Here is a 16,639-nt window from a genome sequence, read left to right on the forward strand (position 1 = left end):
GTGAAATACATTTCACATCCAGCGCATTAGATGTGTTTGGCAATACAGGTTCTTTACTGTTTGCATGCAGATGATGTGCAAAGCGTTACACGTACAGCGCTGAGGGAGAGGGGTCGTTTCCAATGGTGCATGGTCGCGCTCCCTCCTGCCCTCGTGCTCCAGACTCCTACATGGTCGTACCAAAAGTTCTTTGATGCAGGTGGTGAGGTGTCGATTAGCACTCCCTTGGACGCTGTTCTCCGTGCTCCGTTTGCCTCCTCTTCAACGGAATTCTTTTTGAAATGACGGGGCCCCTGGGGTCAAATTTTACACTGCCCGTTCGTAGTAAAGTGGAGGTGGTGTGTTTGAGCATAGACGGGGTCGGATTAGCAGGACGCAATAGAGATGTAAATAACGGTCGGTGGACATTGGCCCTGAACAGTCGATGAGAGGCCTGAAAACACTTACCACCAATCTTTATTGGTTGTTTTTTGACCCGCACGGAGAGAGGTCCTCTTCAAGCTCGAGAATCAAAACCCGTACGGTGGGGTGGGTGGGGGGGGGTGGGGGGGGGGGGGGGGGGGGGGGGGGGGGGGGGGGGAGAGATTATAGAATCGTCATGTGATGCCACTGAACTCATTTTCATGCCACTGAACTTTTTCAAACAAACACAGATATATTGGTATTACTAATGCCACCAACCTTGTCAGCCATCATTTGCAGGAAAACCTCAAAGACCTTATCCGCAACTGCAATCACACACTGCATCATTCCTATTGAAATAATGAGATGGATTTAAAAAATAATAATAATCAGCTACTGCAATCACACACTGCATCATTCCCACTGAAATAATAATAATCAGCTACTGCAATCACACACTGCATCATTCCCATTGAAATAATAATAATCAGCTACTGCAATCACACACTGCATCATTCCCATTGAAATAATAATAATCAGCTACTGCAATCACACACTGCATCATTCCTATTGAAATAATAATAATCAGCTACTGCAATCACACACTGCATCATTCCCATTGAAATAATAATAATCAGCTACTGCAATCACACACTGCATCATTCCCATTGAAATAATAATAATCAGCTACTGCAATCACACACTGCATCATTCCCATTGAAATAATAATAATCAGCTACTGCAATCACACACTGCATCATTCCCATTGAAATAATAATAATCAGCTACTGCAATCACACACTGCATCATTCCCACTGAAATAATAATAATCAGCTACTGCAATCACACACTGCATCATTCCCATTGAAATAATAATAATCAGCTACTGCAATCACACACTGCATCATTCCCATTGAAATAATAATAATCAGCTACTGCAATCACACACTGCATCATTCATATTGAAATAATGAGATGGATTTAAAAAAAATAATAATAATCAGCTACTGTAATCTTACCACAGTGCAAGCTGTTTTACAGAAGATTATCGATACATGTCCTCAGATTATATTAGCATTGATATTTACTTAAAATGATTTGCTGTACATGGAATTCACTTTGCAATATGAAACAATCACAGCTGGGTTTCTATGAAACACAGATAGAGTTTGTATCTACCTGACTTGTCTTTCTGAATTGCTTTGTCCTCGAAATAGCGGAACATGACCTGGAAACGGTCTGGATCCATGGAGCGCAACACCCTGAAATAAACATGTCAATGTGTAAACCGAGACCCCAACAAAACCTAAAGGTGTGTTCCAACAACGCGCATTTCACTGGCCCTGGTTCTACTGCATAAACTTGTATTCAACTGCAAACAAAAACAAATCTATAAAAGTGCAGAATATACCTCATATACTCCAGCCTGTAGACAGAGAGCAGGTAGGTAGACATGGCAAAGTCCAGTTTGTTTATCAAAGCAGCTACTTCAGGAGGGGGGTCCAGCAGGTTTATAATGGTGCTCCTCAATTCATTCAGCTCAGCCTGCGTGGGGGGGGAAGATATATTCTCAGATTAACAATGACACACACCCACACCCCACAGCTTTCCAATTTTATACTGTTCTAAATTAAGAGTATACGGAGTTTCAGCTCAGTATATAAATCTATCACTGTTCATGATAACACCTGACTGTTTTCCTGTACTACATATTCCAGTCTGATCAGTTGGCTCTATCTATCTATCTGCTTGCATCTAGCCGGGGCCACGGCAGTAAAAGGATGGGCTGAGCTCTCACAGGGGTGACCGTGTCGTTCTTCAGGGCTGAGTTGTACTGCAGCTCGGAGCGGAGCGGCTCTCCACTTGGAAAGGTCAGCAGTGGAGACTTGGACGCAATCTCACACACTCCTTCATACCACTCCTCTGGCCACAGGCCTGCAGCGTCAACAGAAAAACAATCAGTCACGTACTGCGTCTTTCACTGTCCCCTAGGACTGTGCATTCAAGCACGGGTTATTTTAATGTTCAGTCGTCTAAGCAAATTTTAATCTGGCGTCATCTGATTTTAGTTTCTATTTTTCAGAAAACGTCCCACAAAGGAATAGATAGAAAAAGTGAAAACTCTGGAAATGATGTGATCACCACATATTGATGATTTTAACACCAAAAAAAAAAAAAAAAAAAAGATTTTCAGCTTCTGGATACCAAGAATACTTCTGAATCAACGGCAACTAAAAGAATGTCTATTATTGATATAAACTGACATGTTATTCAGGATCAACATACTGAACTACATTATTCAGCGATTCTAGCATGAACATGTCCTTTGCAATCCTTGCTCCCACCTGAGCCCTCCACAGCAAAGCCCATCACCACAGAGTAGAGCCAGAAATCACGGAAGAGCTTCTGCAGCCTGGGTTTGGCTTCTTTAATAGGGTGCAGCCTCCGAGTCAGCTAGCGGGGAGAGAGGAGAGGAGAGAGAGAGGAGTGTGAAACAGCAACTCAAGCTAAACACATCAAACAGAAAGGAATCCTTCGTAATAAAAACACACAGCTACTACATTATTCCCAAACTCCACTAACTAGGCCATATTGACAGCACTATAATGTTTAAACACCTTCTCTAAATCACAGTTCAGATTGATTGTTAGAGAGCAAAACAACAAGGTAGCAATGCGTTTTCTTTTGAGATCTTTAGAAACGTAACACCTGTTTTACAAGCCAGGCTTATGCTTGTATTTGGTGTACATATTAAAAGGCTGACCGATTATAAGGAACAGATAATAAATTACAGGTAGATAGGTGCTTTTGGGCATCCACCTGGCAGTCTGTTTTGTTTCATGTTTTTCAAGAAGCAGCCTGACAGTCCATCAAAGGGTTAACGGCTTGAGAGGTACAAGGCCGTTTCCTCAGTTGTTTGACCTAGACAATGTTTACCCCGGTTTGCACATACCACAGGAACATCAAAGTACACTTTTAAAAACAGCTCTTCACCCTGCGTGTGCCGCGTGGAACTCAGATCAGCTGCCTGCTTCAGAGGACACTGGTAAGAACATTTACATTTCTACAGGGAGAAAGCTTTCAGCAACACTTTCAAAACACTAAAACTAGTGCTTTCATTAACAATGCAGCACTTCCAAAGCATCTACTGTAACTTGCAACAGCGAACACAGTGCAGCACCAGAGCAAAAGGTATGGTACAACCCTGTTCTGGTGTACACCGAGCCACAGAAACAGATACTCGGATAAACTAGTTACTGTTTCTTTTTAAAATGATAGATATATTTAATGTAATTGTTTTTAAATGTGCTACAATGTTGAGTTGCCTTGTTGTACATGGATCCTTGATGTTCATGATATACCTCAGTATGATAAAGCTAAATAAATGCATGTTGTATTTTTTTTCAAACAGTTGAAGGGGTCTCCCAGGATGTGGTTCTTAGTCGTTGTCGCTGTGGCATCTCTCTTCCCTTCACCCACACACTGTGGAGTCAAAGAACTGGGTCTTCACTTTGATTTACCTGAACTAGGAGATGTCAAGCCTGTACCATTGGAAGAAATCCCAACTGACTACCATAAAGAAAACACCCTGACAAACACTCTGCTAGACGAAGAGCTAGATGAAGAAGACTACATCGATTTCGACAAGCTGCTTGCCGAAGACGACGATTACATTGATATGATAGACGAGATTGAAAGCCCGGCTACCAATGTGGACGTTGTCATTGAGACCACGGACCCACAAATCAAGAGGGCCAAACTGCACAAGCTATTCCAAGGCAAATCCAGGATCCAGCGTCTTAACATTGTCAACGCCGACTTCGGGTTCAATCTCTACAGGAGCCTGAGGAACGGCGCCAACCAGTCCGATAACATCCTGTTAGCTCCGGTGGGCATTTCCACCATAATGGGCATGATTGATCTAGGGACCAAGGAGCAAACCCATCAACAGATATTCAACACCCTGGGCTTTGAAGACTTTGTGAACGCAAGCTCTAAATACGAGGACGCGACCATCCACAACCTCTTCCGCAAACTGACCCATCGACTTTTCCGACGCAATTTCGGCTACACCCTGCGCTCGGTGAACGACCTGTACGTGGAAAGCCAGCACAGCCTGGTCGACGCGTTCAGAAATAATATTAAAAACTACTACTTTGCCGAGGCCCAGTCCGTTGACTTCAAGGACCCTTCTTTCCTTGTCAAAACAAATCAACGTGTATCAAAGCTTACAAAAAACCTGATTAAAGAAGCCCTGAAGACTGTCAATCCTGACACACTAATGATGATACTGAACTGCCTCTACTTTAAAGGTGACACAAAACCATTTATGCTGCAGAGCTTTGGACAGCGTGATGAATAATTACCTGCCGCGGACTTAACAGCTACATGATAATGAAAAAAAATATAGCTTTGTACAAAATGTAGAATTTGATTTGGTGTTTGGAAGACGTTACATTGTGGAAGGTCAAACTGGGTAATCAGACAGAGGCAAGGTCTAGACAGATGAAGTAGATGAAAGATGAAGGTTAGCTTTACATCTTGTAGTACAGTTTCTTGCCCAATGCTGTATAGCGAGTCAGTAGGGGGGGGGGGGGGGGGGGGGGGGGGGGGTGTTCAAATCCAGAGCCTCTTGGCTATAAACCATTTGCTTGAAATAACACACATATCTTTTCACAGGGACTTGGGAAAACAAATTTCCGGCAGATTTGACACACCACCGTAACTTCCGTCTGAACGACAAGGAGTCTGTGAAGGTCTCCATGATGCAGACAAAAGGGAATTTTCTAGCGGCAGCCGATCACGACCTGGAGTGTGACGTTCTACAGCTGCCCTACGTTGGCAACATCTACATGCTGATCGTGATCCCGCGCAAGCTCTCCGGGATGAGGAGCTTGGAGCGACAGCTGTCCTCAGAGGTGGTCAGCAAATGGGTGCACAGTATGACAAACAGGCATGTTTTCTCTTAAATAAAATTAATAAAATCAGTTCTGCATTGAAACTTGCATTAACTTTGGGGGATTACCAGATGTTTGTATTTAACAACTAAGGGTGTCCCACTATTGTGTTCAATTGTTAGTCCAGTCATACAAAGTTTCAGTAACGTACAGCAGGCACTGTTGGCTGTATACTTAAGTCATTGGTCAAAGTTAAAAAACACTCTGATAAGAGACCAAAAGTAAGTTATTAAATTAACAGTAACACACTTTTCTCCACTGTTCCGTTAGAACCCGAGAAGTAGTTTTCCCAAAATTTAAACTGCAGAAGAATTACAACCTGATTGGATCCCTAAAGGAGCTGGGACTCACAGACCTGTTTGAGGGGAATGCAAACTTCTCCGGAATGACAGACCAGAAAATAGCCATCGACATGGTAAGTGTAACATCAGCCATGGCTGTAAATTAAAAACCAGACCCATCAGTGTGATTTTCATCACCTGCGGGGTATGACTAGACCCAATACACAAAAGCAAAACACTTCAGCGCTGCCTTCTGCAGTATATAAATACAGGCATGCATCCTCGAATTTGATTAAATCCTTTCTTCACAGTTCAACCACCAAGGTACAATCACTGTGAATGAAGAAGGCACTGAGGCAGCAGCTGTGACCAAAGTAGGGTTCATGCCGCTCTCTGCTCAGATCCGTTTCATTGTGGACAGACCCTTCCTCTTTCTCATCTACGAGCAACGCACCAACTGCCTGCTCTTCATGGGCAGAGTGGCCAACCCAGCAAAGGACTGACCCTTACGTAGTAGGAACACCGCGGTGCTGCAAGTGGAGGTGCAACCATCTCGGTCCTGGACTGAACACATATCTCGGAGCTATTTTAGCATTGTTTTGTGCTGAAGTTTTAGTCTGTTTTGTTTTAGGTTTACTTTATGAAATGGAATAAAATATACTTTTAAAAAAAGCTCTTCCATGTGCTGCAACCTAGGAAAAGGATTTCAGCATCTTTTGTTAAAATCATACCTCCTTAATTATAGTGGTTATCGCACCACTAGTAAAAGACATGTCGTGCTGCAGCATTTTCCAATTTTCCACGGATAGTGAAAATACTGGAAACTGATGCAGCATTCTGGTTTTGCAGATGCATTTTGTACAATATGCAATTACATTTTAGTACACATTTTGCGGTATGTAAAAGATGCAAACGAACAAGTTTTTGTTTAAAGCTTACTTGCTTCTGTCTATCCTTGTTTTGTTTTATATTGAATGAACACAGCAACTAATGAATGGATGGTGGATACAAGATCTTATAAATCCCCCTTACCAGTGCACTCACAGACAGGGTCAATGACAGGCAAACTGCATCGCATGTCAACATCTTGTTTTGCAAGCTGTTTAAATATTTGTTTAAAAAAAATCAAACATTAACTTAATGACAGGGGAACTTAAATAGATGCTTAACAGTAAGCAATTTAGCTGATCCTAATCCCAAATAATCTGAAGAGATCATATAAATCTTCGTGCACGTACCTGTTAACCAGCAAAACAATGCAAAGGTCTTTGCCATTTATCAAACGTGTGACCTTTGAGGTTCAAATGTCTAATGTTCAAGCGGACTTTTCAATTGCCTAGAACAGCAGCTGATCTAAATCCAACAGAAATCTTTCAGGCAGGGCTGAGACGACATGCAGGTGGTCTTGGCTTTCGTACAGGCCCTGCACTCAATACAATGGACACGCCTGGAATTAGTGTTACAACGGATTTCATAGAAACTGAAAGTGATCCACAGAAAGAAGATAGTGTGCATTTCCAGCTTTATGTGCAGCATCCCACAATGACCTTCCGTTTTGCACGGAAAGACTCTTTGGTGTCCGTTTTACAATTTTCAATAGTCTGAGATATTTTAATGTCATTTAACAACCTTTTAAAATCTGTAACAATGTTTCTTTATAAAGCAGTATGGGACACTACACCTTTAAAACATTCACCAACAAGGGGTTTTACTAGGTCAAGCTGCTGATCCGAATCACATCCTGTCCTCGACTGTACTTTAAATCTCTATGCATGTGGCTTGCTACAGCCACAGCTCCCCTAAATAATGTGTTTCTTTCCACTTCACACACACTGAAGCTAAACTTCCTATAAAGAAATGGCATGCAACGAATGCCAGTAGTTTACTGGTGACTGTATTCGTCTGAATGTGTGTTGAACCATATTTAATGATGTTCTTACCACAGCAATGACAGGAATAAGCACTCCCAAGTTTCCTGCACTGCTCGAAGCCTGACGAGAAAGAACATAAATACAGGACATTAGTACCAGCATTTACATGAATTCATTTTGTACAAGTAAATCGGGAATTAGTAATAGATTTTAATTATTGTTTAGCTTTTGGGTTCCGAAACATTCATCTGAATGATTGAAAAGGGGGTCTTACAAGTCTATATATAGAAATCCTACTACAGTAATTAAACGTAATGTTGCAAAAGATAATCTGTATGCAGAAAGCCACCATGGGATGTTGGATCGTATACAGCACCTTGAACAGTAAATGTCTCTCTCTCACACTTCAATACCATTTGAGAAGTATTACTTGGTCTTAGACTCTTTATATTCCTATTTCAAAATAGAACCTATTACACTATTCACTACCTCCTAAAGAAATCGCTCTATTTTTTGTTTTTATAAAAAAGTCACTATATAATGAAACAGTGCTTGACAGATAGCCCTTCTCTTTGATCTATTCCTATTAAAATAGTGTATCTGCATGCCAGTTCATGGACCTTTGCTCTAGTGCATGACAGGTTTAGAGTTAGAGACTGACTGGTTAAAGAGCATCAGCTCTAAATCAAAGGATTCCTGCTCAATATTAAGGACATTAGCTTCATAGCTCAACCATGAACAAAGAACTATGTTAACATGAATCCCTGTACAACTGCCTGTGCAATTAAAGCAAGTAACTGGAGAGAACTTAGCCCATTTAACTTTGGTTCGCTAGGGTTGTAATAAAATCTGCAATCCGAAATGTTCAGATATGTTTAAAGGTCTCTTGGTATACTATTTTGGAATCCACTGTTCCTGATCACAGTTTTTTTGCTTGTCTTTCGTCATCAAGCAATACTTTGTGAATCTGTGAAGAGAATATCCTGTAATTTTCACCAAAGATGTGCTAAAGACTGAGCAATTGCAATACATCCCGTCCCCATTAGAATATCCTGGACAGCTAGCATGTTTGGAGATAGAAAGATCCTATTTTTGTGCTTTGTTTTGTGACACAACCATTTTTGAGGCAAGGTTCTTGACGTGTCACAAGAAGCACTGCTTCTGAACAGCAAACACCATCATCATCATCATCATCAATAAGGTTTATTATACCTTGAGGGCTGGTCCTTTCTCACTGGCCCGTTCACTGGCTCTCTTTCCCTCCAGTCCCAGCTGGACAAATAGCTCCAGCAGATTGACCAGCAGCTCATCCACCAGCTGCTCCCCCTGCAGGTTTGCTGCTATGTTAGCGAGAGCATTGATCACAGCGAGAGAACAGTGCCTGCAGACACACGCACCAGGGAAAAGTGTATCAGTGCACTTTCACATTCCAGTGCACTTTTCACATTTACCCCTCACCATAGAAATCATACATACCTGCGCTTAACTTCCTGCAAATGACACCTTGACTATTATCACCACATTGAAATGTCCCAGGCAAGAATATTAAGGGAGACAAATTGGGACAAGCTCCTGACTTTGGTTATTATTACACTTCTCATATCAATCGAATACATCAGCGATACTACTGCCACTAACTGCTTCTAAAGCATTACCATGTGTTGTACACTGACAGGCGACTGCATGCTACCTGTATCCATGGTCCTTGTAGTCTTTTGTAGCGGAGTACACCACTGAGCTGGCTTTCACACTGATCTGCTGGAAGAGGTTCCAAACCTCCTGGTAAATGTATTGCTAAGAAACGAGAAAGGACAGTCAGAAGGCGTAAACCACACGAGTTATGCACACCTTTATATTAGGTAAAGGGGTAGAAAGTATGGGAGAAATTGTGATCCAAAGTTAGGTTCCCCACTGTGTAACGCAGTTTGCATTGTCTTAAAACACTGTAGATATTTCTTACACTGTTCTCCCTTGTTACTTTGCTGTCTGACATACCTATGAAAACAACTGTTTCTTTAGATTTCCACTCACACCTGAAGAGACCTCTAAGCTAGTAATTTTATATTATAGTTAATCTAATGAACAGTATCACATCTTCATAACAAGTGCGCTGAATAAGTGAAGAGCCCTTACACAGAAAAGTACAGGTAATATTTCCTCATATAATGAGAGAGTAAGAAAAAACATTTAAAAGAATTCCTAACTTCAGAGCTTGCTTATAGTTTAAAACCCACTAGGTGGCAGCAAAATCCACCAGCAGCTTACTTAATTGTTAAAGACAAAAACACTCATACAAACCATTAGAGATGGTCGGTATTCACAAAGTCCACTGCTTTTAAAGATTTTAAAGAGCAACGTTATTTATATCCGCCACCGTTTCAACTACATAGACCCTATTATCGTTTTGTATGACATCGGGGGGAAATCTGAAAATGTGACACAGAGGATGTGACACTCAAGCGGTGGACTTAAGTTAAAGGTTGCCTTTCTTCTTTCAAATGACCAGTCCATTGGGCAGTACTGCATGCAGTATTATCCAGATACATACATTGCCAGTGATGACCATGCAGCCCAGCTGGTCAATGATGAGCACGTCGAGCTGGGAAGGAGGCTGGCAGAACTTCTGCTGCAGGATCTGCAGGATGGGCTCCATGACCTTGGGGGTGTCCCTCAGCGCCACGGCAATGTGACCAAGGGATCGGATCGTGTGGTCAGGAATAAGGCGGGCCTCCCTACATAAAACAAAACAAAGAGCACAGCTTCTGTGTCTTTCCTCTGGCTGACCTTACTTAACATCCTGGGAAGGGAAGACTTGGGTGCATGCAAGCCAAGTTACATTTCAAATAGCAACTGGCTTACTTATCATTTTCCTGGGAAATGTACAAACGGTTCGACAGACTGGCCAGGAAAGCCTCCACAATCACAGGATCCATAGTCAGCCCAGCCTCGAGACACCTGGGAGAAAAAGCAAGCCAAAAATCACATAAAGAAAGAACAGTGACGAAACACTACAGGGACTAAAAGGAGACTCAGACTTCTCAGGTCTGAAACTGTTGTGCCTAAAACCTTAACAGGGCAGGTTTCACAATCCAGTGCAGTGCAGTTTCAGTTGTTCCACCCTTTACTTGATATGAAAGCAGAAGTGATAATGGGATACATCAACACATTATTTCTCAGTAATTTAGCTGAACTTCAGTGATAACTAGAGCGCTGTGTACAGGTACAATTCAGAGTTAAACAGCTCTCTCTCTCTTTGCTTGGAAGCATGTGCTGAACTGCTCATTACCAATGCACTCCTTCTCACCTACAGATGTTGTCTATTGAAATATCTCTCAGCTGTTCATACATCGAGGGCTGGCTTTTCTTGTTGGATAAAACATTCAGTGTAGACTGAGAGTACTCGTTAGTCACACTGATCTTAATTTCTCCAGTCCCTGTTGAGAAAAAAAAAAGTAAAAAACTCTTCATTACACTGCACAGCTTCAACTCATATTTACAAAACTAAACACAACGATAACTGCTTTTGAGAAGGTGTATAATTTCTTTTGCGAGGTGTTTTGCAATAATAATAAAACCCAGACAATTCAAAACTCTCTCCAAACACCCAAACACTACCTTCTGCTATGGAGTTAAACCATTCACACACAGACACCCCCACCCTGTGAAATGCACAGTATCACCTTTCTGTTTTGGCTAAAGCCCAGAACAGATTTATGCAGTTACCTGTGTGATATTGACTGTGATACTTGTACAGTTTGACCAACACTGGAGACGGAACCACAAGGAAATCCCGAAGAGACATGGTCACAGAATGAGCAACCACAGGGAAGCGCTCACACAGACGGCCCAAACCCTAAACAGGAGCAAGGATGCAATGTACATTACAGAACTGTTCACAGCAAAGTAATAGCTAAACAACTGGGGAGTGCATTCCATAGTGGCACATCATACTTACCTGTCCTCTGGGATAACTTCGGAAAAGTCTGAGTTACAACTCTACGGTCCTATCCTGCTACACCTATAATCTACCACTATACACAGCTAACCCCCCCCCCCCTTTCGTTTTTTCCCAACAGCCCTGCACACTCACACAGCACTTACAAGATGATTTAAGTTTACCTGTAGACAGCAGATAAGCAGTGGCATGTGAGCGATAATGACTTTACTTGATGTTTTGGACTGCAGTTTCTCAGACAGCTTTGTGCACAGGTTCTCAGCACCTATATTTGAGACAAAGAAAAATGTAATGCTAAACTTTTTTGCTAACTTTCTAAAATTCAATTCTTGCCATGTACCTTTAATTGCAGAAGACAATCAGACTTTTTTTAATTTATTTTTTTAAAGGAGCAGTAGTTACATTTTTAAATAACCCAACCCAGAAACATTCCCCATTCAATCCTCTGTAATAGAACATATATAGAAAATACACTGGGGTTTACTTTAATGATCTAAACAGAGGTGGATCTTAATAGTGCCGCTCTTTAACTCTGTATTAATCCCACTGATTAATCCCCAGTGCTTATTTACTGACCCACTTCTATTAACATTACTACATAAAATAAAAAAGCAGTGAAACGAGCTGCTTGTAAAAGCAGGTTTATAGAGTAGCAGTGTTAGGATTATTAAAACAGACCACAGTTTCTCTCTCCATTGCCCATCCTGTACCTTGTTCATCCTTAACTGCCCACACCATCAGGTCCACACAGGCAGCATTGGCCTGGCAGCGCAGTTTCAGAGGGCTCAGCTCATTGTGCAGTCTCTCCATGTCGTGAAGTATCTTCTGCAGCTCAGACTGGCTGCTGCTGAACTGCTCCAGCACAAAGTCATGGACTTCCTTAACAAACGAGGTCTGCAGATCTGTCAAGAACAGAATCATCTGAACACTCACGCACGGCGATGGGTTAATAAATAAATAAACTCTCTTCTAGTCTTTATATGGGGACGTATGGAAGAAGCAAATGAGCCAGATGCCATGTCTAGTGGCCATAAATTGAACAATTCCATAAAAAAGATGTTTATTATGCGTTGAAAATTACTCTTTGCAACTGTTTTGAACGTCATGCATGTAAGGGCTGAGTTTAGTAAGAAACGGTAAGCAGGTAAGTTCTCCCACGGCTTGCTGGGTAAATATGATTTAGTCGCTACAGTTTTCATGCAAATAAAAGCACATGTAATTTCCTAAAGCCCTGAGTACAGCCCTGACTAGAACTGAAAGGGATACAAGACGTGATGCTGATTCTAACAAATAACAAAGTTCAAATAAAAAAGGTTAATAAAACCTGTCCTTACCTTTCATATAGTACAAAGTGTCCCTCAGCATTTTAAACATGGCCACATACAAGGGGTCGCTAAAGGTTTTGTAATAGAGCTCCACTTCGGGATTAACCTGAAAGCAAAATAATGAACAGCGTGTGAACAGGGCAGCATGTACAAGTGCATGACTGGAAATGGGCTAACATGAAGCAGCTGCTGCAGAAACAGAAGGGTTAATGTTTGAGGTAATCCGAAAGTGAAGCATGAATCTACATTTATACTGCAAAATACGAACGATGTCAAGAGTTAGCTGGACTGGTTAGGAAACATCGTGGATACGAGGTTTTTCAGATCCCAAAAATGAGAGACGCACCTCCAACACTTCTTCCATGGTTGCATCCAGTGTTTTCAGAACCGAGTCCACAACGACCTGCTTCACCTAAAAAACAAAACAGTGACGAATACCCAATACTGACACAGACAGAGAGCAGTTAACCCTTACGAAAGTCTTCCCACGGTTTTACTCTGCATTTACCATTGTATTTGCTTCACCACACACCTCTGTGCTTTACTCGACTTTGCTATGCTTTTATTATGGTAAGCTTATAAAAGGGATATTATGGTAAATTAATATATAAGTCCTCTTTTGATACTAAACTCAGAACACATTTGTTAACCTTTTATTGTTTAAAACTTGTGACCAAACTATTAACAGCAACATGTGCAAACAGTTCAAGGAACAAAAAATATGCAAGCAAGGAGTGAACTTGTGAGTAGGACGTGTGTCGCACGCGCACCATGTGTAGAAGCTGCCTCAGCACATCCAGGGGAATGGCAAACTCCTTGCTGCTGCTGCCAGTAAACAGAGGAGACACAGAGAAGCTGGAGCTGATGGTTGAGAAATAGTAATCGGGATCTACTGCACTGCCATCTGGAAGATAGGAACCTAGAAAGACAGCCCAGGTTACAGGTCAGATTAGTAACAACTAGTCATACGTGTCCAATCAGATTAAACGTGACCATGCAAACCGTACAATCTGACGCCCTTCGCCCACCTTGTATTACCCCTATGCCATGTCTGAAAAGTCAGACAAACTCACGAGAATGCATTGCCAATAATCTTACAATCCTCCTCCAAGTTTCTTTTCATAATAATAATGAGCCTCCTTTTGGAATTATTGAAGCACACTAAAACCCATATTGCATAAGTGTTTTTCTTTGCAGTCTGCTACTTTGGAAATCTCCTGAGCAATGTTAATCCTTTTTAGTGTTTAGACAATAGATTACAATGAAACAATGAAGCAGAAGTCAACTGTGCTCCAAGCAAAAGATTGTTAAACAAGAAAAACATTATGATTAAAAGGAGACATATTACTATAAAGCATGCAATAGGCTTTACCTTCAAAATACTGCGTGTTTGGTCCTCCAGGGGAGCTAGGAGAGGGCCCTCCAAGATCTGGGCTAGGCTGGAAAATGAACATGTATATGTGACTATTACAGTATTTATTGGTAACTGCAGAATTCAACACTTCAGACTGACTATTAACGTGACTAACTGTAGAATACACTTTGTCTTTGACTAACTATTTTTGGATTCATCATGATAGGCAAATCAACAAACAAAGAGCTTAGACACTGCAAGGTCTAGTCAGTCTTTTAACGACTTCGTTTTTAGTTAATACCATGAGCTACCAGGCTCATAATTCTGTTTCGTGACTTTAATATGAGTTCGGCACAGGCGCAGAAAGACGGGCCACGCTCTTTAACTGCTGCAGAAAGACGGGCCATGCTATTTACCTGGGGCAAAAAGACGGGCTAATGCAAAACTGCAGTACAGTCTTTCAAATAGGGTTTGGCTGATTTACATCGTAAGCTCACTATTGGATTTCTCTGAGATAGCCTGTCTTTCTGCACTCCTGCTAGGATTTGTTTGCACACTAACCTGCGAGGTGTTGGAGACGCTGCTGGTCTTGCGCTTCAACGAGTCCCCCTGGCAGGCAGAGAGCAGCGAGCTGGGCATGATGGACCTGAAATCATTAAAGGAGCGCCTGCGCACCCCCTCCAGCTCATCAGCAACCCGCGGAGGCTGCAGGGCTGTCTTGGGGAAGAGTTTGGAAAGAAGGGACTCGTCCGTATTACTGTAGCGCCCGAAAGCTCGGGCAATTCCAATCAGACACGGGACTGCATATCTGCACAGATACTCTGCAAGATACAAACACAAAAACAAATTAGAATTCTAACATACTTGTGTAAAGCAATATCTCATATTTAAGATATAAAAATAATCTACCTTTATCTTGAGATTGAGGAGACTGACACATCCCCAGGAGAACCTGCATCACATCCATAACAGCTTCCAAAATCTACAGGAGCAAGAAGGGAAAAGGAAAAATACTTGTGGAAAAAATGACCAATTACACCTCACCGCTTTAACCCTGGTGAGCCCAAGCTTAAGCTTGACAAAGTATAACATGAATAACCTTTTTAGCATCAATAGAGTTCCGTTATATTATAACAGCGTCTTGCCATTGATGCCCACCGGAGATTGACAGTGTACTTTATCACAATCTGTAGGAGGGATTGACAAACTTGTCATACACTGTCTGTCAAACATGTCCCTTACCTGTCCTCGCAGTGATGCATCCCTCTGCGCTACATCAAACAGGAGCGTCACCAAGCAGAAGCTGAAGTTTTCTGCAACTGGCAGGGCTTCGATGTTAAAAAAAAAAATTATATTAATGTGTGTGCAATATACATATTACATAAGTAAAACTAAGGATTGGAGGCACCAAACTTTCTTCAGTAACATCCAGGAATTTTAACAAGACCTGTACAAGCAAACGCATTAAACATTCCCTACCTTTTCCTTTTCTTCCTGTGCTCTCTTCTATCCATTGCACTTTGTGTAACCCCTTCAGCAGGCGAAGCAAATACGGAACTATAGTTTCTTTATGCTGCAAGAGAAAAGGATGTCTGTTCATTCATTTGTTCATTCATTTTAATTGCTGTTTTTTATCTGTCAAAACAAAACGTTAGTGACCTGAGGGTGCAAACTGAAAATATAATGCAGGTTAATCACCCATAACTATTAAAACACTAATTTGAGGTAAATTAGCTACTAATGGAAACAGACCCAATGACAAACGTTTCGACTAGAAGTCTTTACTTTTGGTGTCCAAGTTGCCACTGTCTAGTAAGTTTACCTGGAGCTGAGACTCCACCAGAAAAATCCCCAGCGCAATAACTGCGTCCCTCCGCCGCTGGTCCAGCTGACAGATCCCGTGGAAATCCACCGGGCACATGCATTGCAGCTTCTGAACCTGGGTGGGTGCAGAACGCACTGCATTAAACAAACATTTCTTATACTCCTGTTGCACCCAAAATGTAATAAAACAGAAACAGATGGGATGAGGGCCATTCACTGAACACTCAATATTATTACACTGCGCCACGCCCACATTTTTTGATGTGATGCACAAAAAGCGATCATCAAAAATGTCTTGGTTTTGCCAGTAGTCTGCTATTGATGACTTTGTCCGCTGTAACAAACGATAGATTTTTTTTTTTTTTTTTTTTTATGGAATGGCCAACACTGTTTATAAAAACAAAAACAACAACAACAACAAAACAAGATTAAACAACAGTCACAAATCTTACGAAAATATCTGATGGCTTCTTGTGAAAACAAGACTCGTTTATTAGTATTATCAATTCGTAAAAACTAAATAAATAAAACAGTTTATTGCATCCACATAAATGTGTGTCACCTGGCAACGGTGGGGAATCAAATCCCACCGGAGTATGCTAGAGACAGGAAAGGTCTTCAGAAGCTCCTCAAAGTCCTTGGACAACTACACTACAGCCCAGCCTCCCT

At 41.6% G+C, this 16,639-nt stretch overlaps 2 protein-coding genes across 3 annotated transcripts in view; one reads left to right on the forward strand and one right to left on the reverse strand.

Annotated features, from left to right (window-relative positions):
* Positions 1 to 16,639, reverse strand: part of LOC121297078 (phosphatidylinositol 4-kinase alpha-like) — a 35,799-nt gene that overhangs the window by 18,678 nt on the left and 482 nt on the right. Inside the window, exons 2-25 of the mRNA XM_041223087.1 lie at positions 15,969 to 16,085; positions 15,626 to 15,719; positions 15,389 to 15,474; positions 15,056 to 15,128; positions 14,708 to 14,967; positions 14,165 to 14,231; positions 13,563 to 13,711; positions 13,139 to 13,204; positions 12,802 to 12,898; positions 12,178 to 12,369; positions 11,632 to 11,732; positions 11,236 to 11,365; positions 10,817 to 10,946; positions 10,372 to 10,467; positions 10,061 to 10,244; positions 9,203 to 9,306; positions 8,725 to 8,893; positions 7,582 to 7,632; positions 2,748 to 2,856; positions 2,201 to 2,337; positions 1,814 to 1,947; positions 1,582 to 1,664; positions 643 to 752; positions 96 to 272 (exon numbers count right to left, since the gene is read on the reverse strand). Coding sequence (XP_041079021.1) covers positions 96 to 272; positions 643 to 752; positions 1,582 to 1,664; positions 1,814 to 1,947; positions 2,201 to 2,337; positions 2,748 to 2,856; positions 7,582 to 7,632; positions 8,725 to 8,893; positions 9,203 to 9,306; positions 10,061 to 10,244; positions 10,372 to 10,467; positions 10,817 to 10,946; positions 11,236 to 11,365; positions 11,632 to 11,732; positions 12,178 to 12,369; positions 12,802 to 12,898; positions 13,139 to 13,204; positions 13,563 to 13,711; positions 14,165 to 14,231; positions 14,708 to 14,967; positions 15,056 to 15,128; positions 15,389 to 15,474; positions 15,626 to 15,719; positions 15,969 to 16,085 — 2,916 coding nt within the window. The remainder of the gene's footprint in view (positions 1 to 95; positions 273 to 642; positions 753 to 1,581; positions 1,665 to 1,813; positions 1,948 to 2,200; positions 2,338 to 2,747; positions 2,857 to 7,581; positions 7,633 to 8,724; positions 8,894 to 9,202; positions 9,307 to 10,060; positions 10,245 to 10,371; positions 10,468 to 10,816; positions 10,947 to 11,235; positions 11,366 to 11,631; positions 11,733 to 12,177; positions 12,370 to 12,801; positions 12,899 to 13,138; positions 13,205 to 13,562; positions 13,712 to 14,164; positions 14,232 to 14,707; positions 14,968 to 15,055; positions 15,129 to 15,388; positions 15,475 to 15,625; positions 15,720 to 15,968; positions 16,086 to 16,639) is intronic.
* Positions 3,346 to 6,579, forward strand: LOC121296807 (heparin cofactor 2-like). Of its 2 annotated transcripts, none has more exons than XM_041222627.1 (5): positions 3,346 to 3,448; positions 3,815 to 4,715; positions 5,083 to 5,356; positions 5,631 to 5,775; positions 5,953 to 6,579. In XM_041222627.1, exons 2-5 carry the CDS (start codon positions 3,833 to 3,835, stop codon positions 6,142 to 6,144), a joined length of 1,494 nt encoding a protein of 497 aa, XP_041078561.1. In that variant the 5' UTR covers positions 3,346 to 3,448; positions 3,815 to 3,832; the 3' UTR covers positions 6,145 to 6,579. The 2 variants fall into 2 exon arrangements, with proteins under 2 accessions (XP_041078561.1, XP_041078562.1); XM_041222628.1 differs by lacking the exon at positions 3,346 to 3,448 and adding an exon at positions 3,506 to 3,594.

The sequence above is a fragment of the Polyodon spathula genome, chromosome 22, assembly GCF_017654505.1.
Source record: "Polyodon spathula isolate WHYD16114869_AA chromosome 22, ASM1765450v1, whole genome shotgun sequence".
NCBI classification, from domain to species: Eukaryota; Metazoa; Chordata; class Actinopteri; order Acipenseriformes; family Polyodontidae; genus Polyodon; species Polyodon spathula.